The 9,038-nt window shown below is 47.1% G+C and overlaps 1 protein-coding gene across 1 annotated transcript in view; it reads right to left on the minus strand.

Annotated features, from left to right (window-relative positions):
• Positions 1-9,038, minus strand: part of CLSTN2 (calsyntenin 2) — a 715,806-nt gene that overhangs the window by 48,020 nt on the left and 658,748 nt on the right. The window contains exon 10 of the mRNA XM_019503079.1: positions 2,548-2,714. Coding sequence (XP_019358624.1) covers positions 2,548-2,714 — 167 coding nt within the window. The remainder of the gene's footprint in view (positions 1-2,547; positions 2,715-9,038) is intronic.

The following is a 9,038-nucleotide window of genomic DNA, read 5'->3' on the forward strand; positions in this document are numbered from 1 at the left end:
ACTTGTCAGTGTTGAAGCGCATCCTGTTTTTGCTAGCCCACCCCTGTAACCTATCCAAGTCTTCCTGCAGTCTTTCCCTCCCTACTAGTGTGCTCACCTCACCCCAAATTTTGGTATCATCAGCGAATTTAAACAGGGTGCTTTTCACCTCGTCCTCCAAATCGCTGATAACGAGATTGAACAGCACAGGCCCAAGGACCGAGCCCTGGGGGACTCCGCTGCCCACTTCTCCCCAGGTTGAATATGACCCATCCACCACCACCCTCTGAGTGCAACCCTTCAGCCAATCTGCAATCCATCTGACTGTGTAGGCATCAATGCCACAGTCACCCAGTCACTTCTCCCAGCCAGCATGGAGGCTGAGAAGGGGGCATGGCTGGAAGACTCCAGCCACACCCTGGGCTCCAGGCAGGCAGAGTAAAGCCCCAAGGTCAGGCCCTCCCTATTCTCCCATGCTGGGCTGCTCCTGGCTGGGGGTCCAGCATTGGGCCAAAGGGGTGGGTTCTCCCCCCGTGCCCTTCTTCAACTGGCCCAGAGGCTGAGGAGGGGGTGAGGCTGGGGGAATTGTTCATCTCCTGGCTCTCTGCATTGGTCAGCAGGCTGGGACATGTGCTCTATTCTCTCCCCACCCCAACCCCCCTGTACTGGTATGGGCCACTGCAGGGGTCTGGCTGTGTTTTCTGTTTGAAAAGTGAACACCAGTTCACTTGCTTATCAGTTCAATCTATGCAGTTTTGAGAAATCTGCAAAGATTGAATTGATTCAGTCTTGGACTTCTTGACTGTCTGTACTTAGCTTAGCAGAGCAATGACTTTAAGTGCATTTCTAGTAACTATAAGCCAAATACAGGCTGATTTATAATATGTTCATTTGGGCCTTACTATTTCTGGTGTGCATGTATATTTATACAGACATCCATATAGTAGCAAGTAGGGTTTTCTGCAAAAGAGCCTTAAACTACATGCACAGTCTTTGTTAAAGGACTTTCCTAACAAGTATGTCATTAAAATGTTCTGCATTGCTACAATAGCTGTCCAGTGAAATCATTAATAATGTTCTTACTATAATAAAATTAGGACCTAGAAATAGATCACTTTCCCTATTTAAAGGCTAATACCACAGAAAGGAGGGGCCATGAAATATGTCTTATCAAAAAAGGACACAAACTGACATAACACACAGCCAGACAATCCTGACATTTATGATGTTTAAAGACAACGCAGCATTTAATATGTGGGCACTTTCTAGGTAAGACAGTTGGGTATTACACCAAGGGACACTCCCATTGGATTCAGTAGGTCTAATACTGAGAGTAATTCTGACTACATTTTTCAAAATCTGGCCCTAAATTTAAATTTGAAATGTTAAATTCTGTTTCTTGTCTGTAAACATGGAAATCATTAATACAAATTATTTCTGTGTGTATTTGCATGGCACCTCACAGGTCTATGTACTGTTGATACACACTAGAAACCATAGTAATTTACCTGACAAAAACCAGTGAATTGTGATTGCGCTACTGATTCTACCTTAAGTATTACAGCAAGTAATAATAATAACTTGTTGCCACATGCAGGCCACTTAGTTTTACAACTAAATCACCTGCTTTCTTAACGGTTTCATTCCACACATTGTTCCTAAGAAAGACTGTACAGTGTTTAGCTGTGCCACAAAACAGCTTATTCTAGTTGGTTGCCTCTTTCCTTGAAATGCACCCTAGGAAAGTTACATAGCTGATTGAAAAAAAAGTATACATTACTTGAATAGTGACAAGATTATTAAAATTTACAGCTGGGATAAGAGAATATCCATCATCTAACAAATCTATCAATAGAAGGAGGGGGTCATTCTGAAAAGAGTTGTGTGACATTTTTGCCTTCCTGAAGTCAGAGATTTTGTCACTTACCAGAATGTCACTCCTTATATATTGTTGTATTTCTGCAGTACTAAGATGATCATGTTTTAAAGCTTATACTGCAAGGCACATGCAAAATGGAAATAGTGAAGTCAGTCCATAGAAGTTAAATTGCAGCATTTTCTGATTTTTTTTCATATGTAATTGTTCCACCTTAATGAGATCATAATCTAGTTTTTCTGGTAGAATATATTTTGAATGTCAGTCAGAACATATAGCCCCTATTTTCAGAGCTGCCACCAAATGAAACGTATTCCACTGTTACTTTATATTTTCTGTTACTTCAAAACTACTTCAGGTCAAAACTCCATAAAATATAGTAGTCTCTGCAAACATGTCTGTTGTTGTAAATGGTGCCAAAACAGGGCATGGACAGCATGACCTGGCACTTCCTAGAGAATATGAAATACCTGTGGCACCTTACTTTGTAAGTGTACATCTTTGAAATAATGGAAACACTTTGCTTGGCAGTGTCATAGTTCTTCTCCTGTTACACTTTTTCTTTGCATGACTTTATGGGAAATTACATTGCTTCTGGGAGTACATCTGTACTTTGTGTACTCCACCTTGGGCTCTCCAGTTCATAAATCAGCTCTAAATTTTATCAAAGATGATGTCAGTTCATCTCTCACCTTTATTCCTTGGCCAAGACTCTCAAGAGAATTAATATCTAGACCTTCCTTGCAGGCCTGCAAACAGGAAATCACTTTCTGACTCTCAATTTTGCCTGGCCGGATAGTGAGGCTGGCAAGACTGCCATGGAAATACTGAGCAAATCTTGGTTTAGTGACTTCACCTCCTGCAAGAGAGGAAATAAAAAAATATAATACCACAAATACAGATTTTCTAATGAATGAGCCTATTATTATTTTAACCTTATGCCAGGTACTGTGACTGAGTGAACAGAATCCTAACTAGAATAGGTTTTATGTATTGTTGTGATGGAATTTAGAAACTTCACAGTGGGCACGTCTACATGAGATGCTTCACCACATAATAGACTAATTGCACAGTAAGACATCACTGTCTACACGTACAGGTGCCTACTATGCAGTCAATTAGTTTACTGTCTGCTCTCACCCACAGCCACTGATGGGCCATAGAGGCAGCCACACTGGTGTCATCCTTGGTGCCACACATCATGTCCTGGGGGCTCAGCTGGTTCCAGGACGAGACCACAAACCTCACTGCACTGTGGAGCAAGGCCGAGCTCCAGAGACAGGTCACATGGAGCGAGTGTGCCAATGCCCACATCTGTGAGGGCCTGATGGGCCACACGCAGAGCATGAGCATGACTGTTCAGCCACATAAAGGTCAAGGCCTTGTAGGCGCAGTGGGTCCATGTCACCAACCACAACTGCTGGTCAGGGGCTACCTGCAAAACCATGCCCTTTATACGGCAGCTGGATCACATCCTTGTGTTCTAGGCACAGCCATACCATGTTCTCCAGCACAGCCAGCCAGATGGAGCCTCCACACAGCTTGGCAGTGGCAGTAAGTTGTCATCAGGGGAGGGCCCTTCAGGACACCAAGAGTATGTCCCACCGTGGTCCCTACCCCAGCATCATCCAGTAGTTCTGGCAGTCCAGGCAAGTGCCTGCCCTACCAGCTCCAGGTGTGCAGCCCCACCCAGAAGGCCAGCCTGGGCATAGCACCACCTGTCCTCAACAACTCCAGTCCCTCCCCAGAGGGGAGCCCTGGTTGGCTAGCCAGGCACTGTGGCCTTGCAGCCCAGGACACCACTGGGAGCTGCATGTCTTTGCAGCCAGCAGGGATAGACTTAGGCTGCCAAGTATGCATGCCATGCCCACCTGGCAAGCCCCACATTGGGAGGAGGACCCTCCTCTCCTTGCTCCTGCCCATGCCCTCCTCCCCACCTGGCCTGGCTGAGCTCCTTCATGGCTGCTGGAGTTTCTCCCCCACAGCACATGGAGGCAGAAGGCACAGTGAAAAATGTTACTGAGCAGCCAGTAACCCCCCTCAGCTATGCAGGCAAGCGCCACTCACACATGGAGAAACATGTTGATGATGGCGACAATGTTGTCCTCAGCAGTGGGGGGTAGAGATGCATAGCATAGCCACATATACCCCTCTGGGGGGCAGTAAACATTGTGGGGAAGCCTGGGCTTATCCACCATACCACTGAAGCTCAGGGTCCTGTGCCAAGGTTTCAGGTGCACCTGAGGCACCATGGCGATCAGCAGCAGCTGGGTGTAGTGGGTCAGGCATTCCTCAGTCTGTGCAAAGAGTTAATTGCAGCGCACCCATGACACTCTCACCAGGGGCATGCTCAGGGTGCAGGGCATGTGTTGGGGGGCGGGCTGGTCTGCTTTGGTGGCACTCTGGGGGAAGGGCTGGGGTACAACCAGCTCTGCATCCCAGTTGGCTGAAAGCCCCTTGTCACCTGAGCTTGGGTGCCATGGGCCTGGTGGCAAGAGAGGACACTGCCTGGCCTGCAGGGGGGGAGGGGATCTGGAGTACCTGCAGCAGGTGCTGCCAGAAGCCAAACCTGTCCTAGCCTGGGTAGGGGCTGGGAAAGGTAGGCTGCCTGCAGTAAGCACCCAGCAGCCCACCTGCCCCTGTAGAATGAGTGGGGATGGGGGGCTCATCCAGTGGCTGGCCTACTTACCATTCTATTTTGGCACCTATGTGCACATGACCCCTGATCTGAAGCTGGGCAGCACACAAACCCCTGGTATACTGCATGTTATCTCAGAAATGTTGCAAACTCTCACAAACAGCCTCTTTCTCCTGGTTCTGCAGGTCCAGCAGCTGGATACAGGGGAAATGCACCAGCTGTGTGTGGGGATGCACCTTCAGGTTCACCACCATGTACTGGCTTCAGCAGTGGTGGACCCAGGACCAGACCCTGTTGCTGGCCTGGCTGGTTACTGTGTCAGAGGAATGGCTGGTGGATTTGCAGGCCTAGCATGTGGAGGACATTATGCGCAAGTAGCAGAGATACCAGGAGAGGACCAGGCATTCAGAGAGAGGCCACCATGCTGGATATCATCCTAGCCCCGGTGGTCACCTTCACCCTGCCCACAATCCTAGCCCTGCTTGTCTCCACTGCCCAGCCACAAGCCCCCTAGTGGGCTTGGGCTGAAGTGCAGCAACACCTCCTGTGGCCAGGAGGTCTGGCCGAGGTGTTGCAATCTGCCTGGAGGGGATCCAACTGGCTAGTGTAGGGCCACATGAGCCAGGGTAGGTGGGTTCCCTGATGAGGAGGGGGTGGGACCACCATTTGGTCCGGCACCCCTGGTGTGAAGTGCCCATTCTTCACTGAGGCTGGCAGGACAGAGTTCTGAAAGATACAGGGATTGTGGGTGCTGCCAGCCCAAATGGTGCTCATGTTGGTGAAGGCACCCTGGGGGTCAATGACGGCCCGAAGCATGACAGAATGAAAGCTTGCTGGCTCTAGTAGGGGCGATCTCTTTGGGGCAGGCAGGTGACAAACATGTGGGTCTCATTCAGGGACCTGATACAGTGGGAGAAGCCCAGGGCTTGGAACCCCAACACCAGCTTCAAGGTGTCATGGAACTGGAGCACGGTGTGGCCCAGCATGTTCTGAAGGGCACCACAGACCTCTCTGGTGGTTGCCTTGCCCACACTGAAGAGGTGGCCAACATAGCACAGGCTGGCAGGCATGGTCAGCGATGGCCACCCAAGTCTCTGTGAACATGTTGGGGAGGCGGCTTCATGGTGGTGGCCTGTCACTCCAGGTGCAGGTGGAGCTTGTTGATGAGCTCCTGGAAGGTGGCCTGGGTCATCCAGAATGATTCTAGCCACTGCTTATCATCCCAGGTGCACTGAATGACATGCATCCACCAGTCCTGGATCGCTGGGCAGGCCCACAGGAGCCCCAGAAGCTCATGTATGGCACCGGTGGTGGCATCTATATGCATGTCACTGGCATCCCTGCTGGTGTTCAGGCAGAAGCCCAGGGGCTGAGTGGCAACAGTGTGGAGGCAGAAGGCATCAGACACAATGGTGAGCCTGGCTACATGGCTATGTAGCACAGAGGGGCAGGCAGGGCCAAGAAAAACCTGAGCCAGGCGGTGGTTGCCACAGCGGCAAACCACAGTAAGCATGGTGGCAAGCAGGAGGCCGGGGCATGGGTTGCTGTTCCCAGGGTCTTGAGGTGGAGTACGTATTGCATAGAAGACACAGGCTCTGGTGACAGACTTGGTGAGGGCTCTGCCAGCACACTGCAGACTGTTCCTGGCCAGAAATGCAGGTGCCCAGGGAGCACCATGCAGGGCTGCTTTTTAAAGAGTGGTGTTGGCCCCAGGCAGCTGTGGCTGGAACTTCCAGCTCCCCCTGCCTGCTGCAAGGGGGCAGATCAAGGCCAGGGGAGGCCTGGATCAGGCTACTGTCATGAGGAGCAAATCTGCTCCCAAATGGCTGCACATGTATATGCCTGCCCAGGGCAGTTTACTGTGCAGTAATTTATTACACAGTAAACCCATATAGAATTAATTTCATGTGTAGATGTGCCAAGTATTTAAGATTCTGCCAGCATTTCCATTGTTTTAAACTCCTATTTTCAGGGCCTTACAAATTAGCTTTAATAATTTCCTCTGGGTTGAAACAGCATACGGAAAATTCCTGCATTAAAATATAAACGTATGTGAATAAAAAGCTTTTGGCCCATTTTTAAACACGAAATTTTGGCAGATTCTGGAAACTGTTTTATGCTGGCATAGATTGAACATGGATTTTAGAATATCTTGAAGGAAAATATATTTATTTGTAAGGTACATGTTTTCCCATTATTGTGAATATATTTCCATCATAATTATCACTGGGAATATGCATTTCTCTGAAAAAAAAAAACTGATGGAAGATTACATATACAATGTTAATTAAAAATAGACTTTGCCTAGAAATTTATCTTAACAAGAGAGTAACAAGAGTGTTTCCTTACCTTGCACCTGCAAACAAAAATGAGGACAAGAGAAAAAGATGGGGTTAGCAGTATGTTCTAGAAGTCAGTGGAATTAATCTTTGTGGAACTAAGGCCTCTGGCAGATGTTAGACTTAAGACATGAGCAATCATGTAAGTACTAAATCAGCCATACAATAATGCAATTAAAAGACTGATAAAACAGGGAATAAGCCACAAAGCTATTACACAACATATGTGTAATAACTTTGACCCCCAGCACACATTCAATTAAAGGTGGATGGGATCTGACCCATGACCTCACTGATCTCACCTCTTGCCATCATATGTGGTCATGACCCCAAGGTCCCACTACACAGATATCTTCAGCACTGAGGTCCTTCCTCTATAAATACTCTGCCTTTGGCTCCCAAACATGCTAACTGTTCTTAGATCTCATTGAGCTACTTAACCAACTGCCACAAACATGTGAAGGAAAAGAGATAGTTTCTCAGGATTCAAATCAAACAGTGTTTCAGAAATCAATAAGCAACATCATAAATTATACCCAGAAGTCTAATGTAACTATGAGATGTGTTGAAATAATACAGTCAATCCAGTATGTTAGCAGGTTAATATGCCTCTAAGGCGTGTTAAAGGGTAGTACTATTTTAGTGGTGAATAATTAAAATGTTGACATCCACGCATGAAGAAAACTGGAACTATTAAACGGGGTCTTGTAATTAGTGAAGATTGTCTTTTCTCTTCTGGGTACATTTCTGGGACTTATGGTCACAGAAACAAGTGGTTAGTTTAGTACAAACAAGTTACTGCACTTCAACTATCTTACCTCCTAGTTTAATAGGCAATGTACTAAGACCACAGCACAATGCTGGAGCAATCCAACTGAGAATAGCTAAACACTACTTTGATGTTAAAGCTTGCTGACCCTGAGCTACCTCAGAGTGAAAGCACTACTTAGCTGAATTTCATAGGATCATAGAAAATTAGGTTTGGAAGGGACCTCAAGAAGTCATCTAGTCCAACCCCCTGCTCAAAGCAAGACCAGCCCCAACTAGGTCATCCCAGTCAAGGCTTTGTCTACCTGGGTCTAAAAAACCTCTAAGGATGAAGATTTCAGAATCTCTCTGGGTAGCTTGTTCTAGTACTTCATCACCCTCCTAGAGAGAAAGTTGCTTCCTAATATCTAACCTAAACTTCCCTTGTTCCAACTTGAGAACATTGTTCCTTGTTTTGTCACTTGCCACCATGGCCAACAGTCTAGCTCCATCCTCTTTGGAACCACACTTCAGGTAGTCAAAGGCTGCTATTAAATCCCCTCTCAGTTTTCTCTTCTCCAGGCTAAATAAGGCCAGTTTGCTCAGCACCAGTCCACAAACCATACTTGTTGCCCTCCACAGGACTCTCCAATTTGTCTACATGCTTTCTGGAGCAAGGGGCCCAAAACTGGACACAGTACTCCAGATATGGCCTCACTAGGGCTGAATAGAGGAGAATAATCAATCACTTCCCTCGATCTGCTGGCAACACTCCTAATAATGGAGTCCAGTATGCCATTAGCCGTCTTTGCAACAAGAGTACATGTTGGCTCATATTCACTTCATTGTCCACTGTAACCCCCAGGTCCTTATCTGCAGAGCTGCTGCTTATCCAGTTGGTCTCCACTCCACTGGTGCATGGGATTGTTCTATTCTAAGTGAAGGAATTTACACTTGTCCTTGCTGAACCTCAGGAAAACTGTTTTGGTCTAATACTCCAATTTGTCAAGGTCACACTAAATCCTAGTCCTACTGTCCAGCATGTCTACTATTTCCCCAAGCTTGGTGTCATCTGCAAACTTGTTTAGGGTGTTTTCAATCCCATCTTCCAGATCATTGATGATGATATTGAACAGAACTGGCCCCAGGACTGACCCCTGGGGCACTCCACTTGATACCAGTTACCAGCCAGACACTGAGCCATTGATTACCACCCTCTGAGCCTGATGATCCAGCCAATTTTCTATGGACCTTACAGTCCATATATCCATCCCATACCTCCTTAGCTTGCTTGTAAGAATGTTGTGGGATACAGTGTCAAAAACCTTGCTAACATCAAAGTATATCACATCCACTGCTTTCCCTGCATCTACAGAGCCAGTCATCTTATTATGGAAGGCAATCAAGTTGGTTAGGCATGACTTGTTACCTGTCAGCTCCATGTTCTTGGGGAACCCTG

Source organism: Gavialis gangeticus, unplaced genomic scaffold (assembly GCF_001723915.1).
Source record: "Gavialis gangeticus isolate Ggan-Ray unplaced genomic scaffold, GavGan_comp1, whole genome shotgun sequence".
Lineage (NCBI taxonomy): Eukaryota > Metazoa > Chordata > Crocodylia > Gavialidae > Gavialis > Gavialis gangeticus.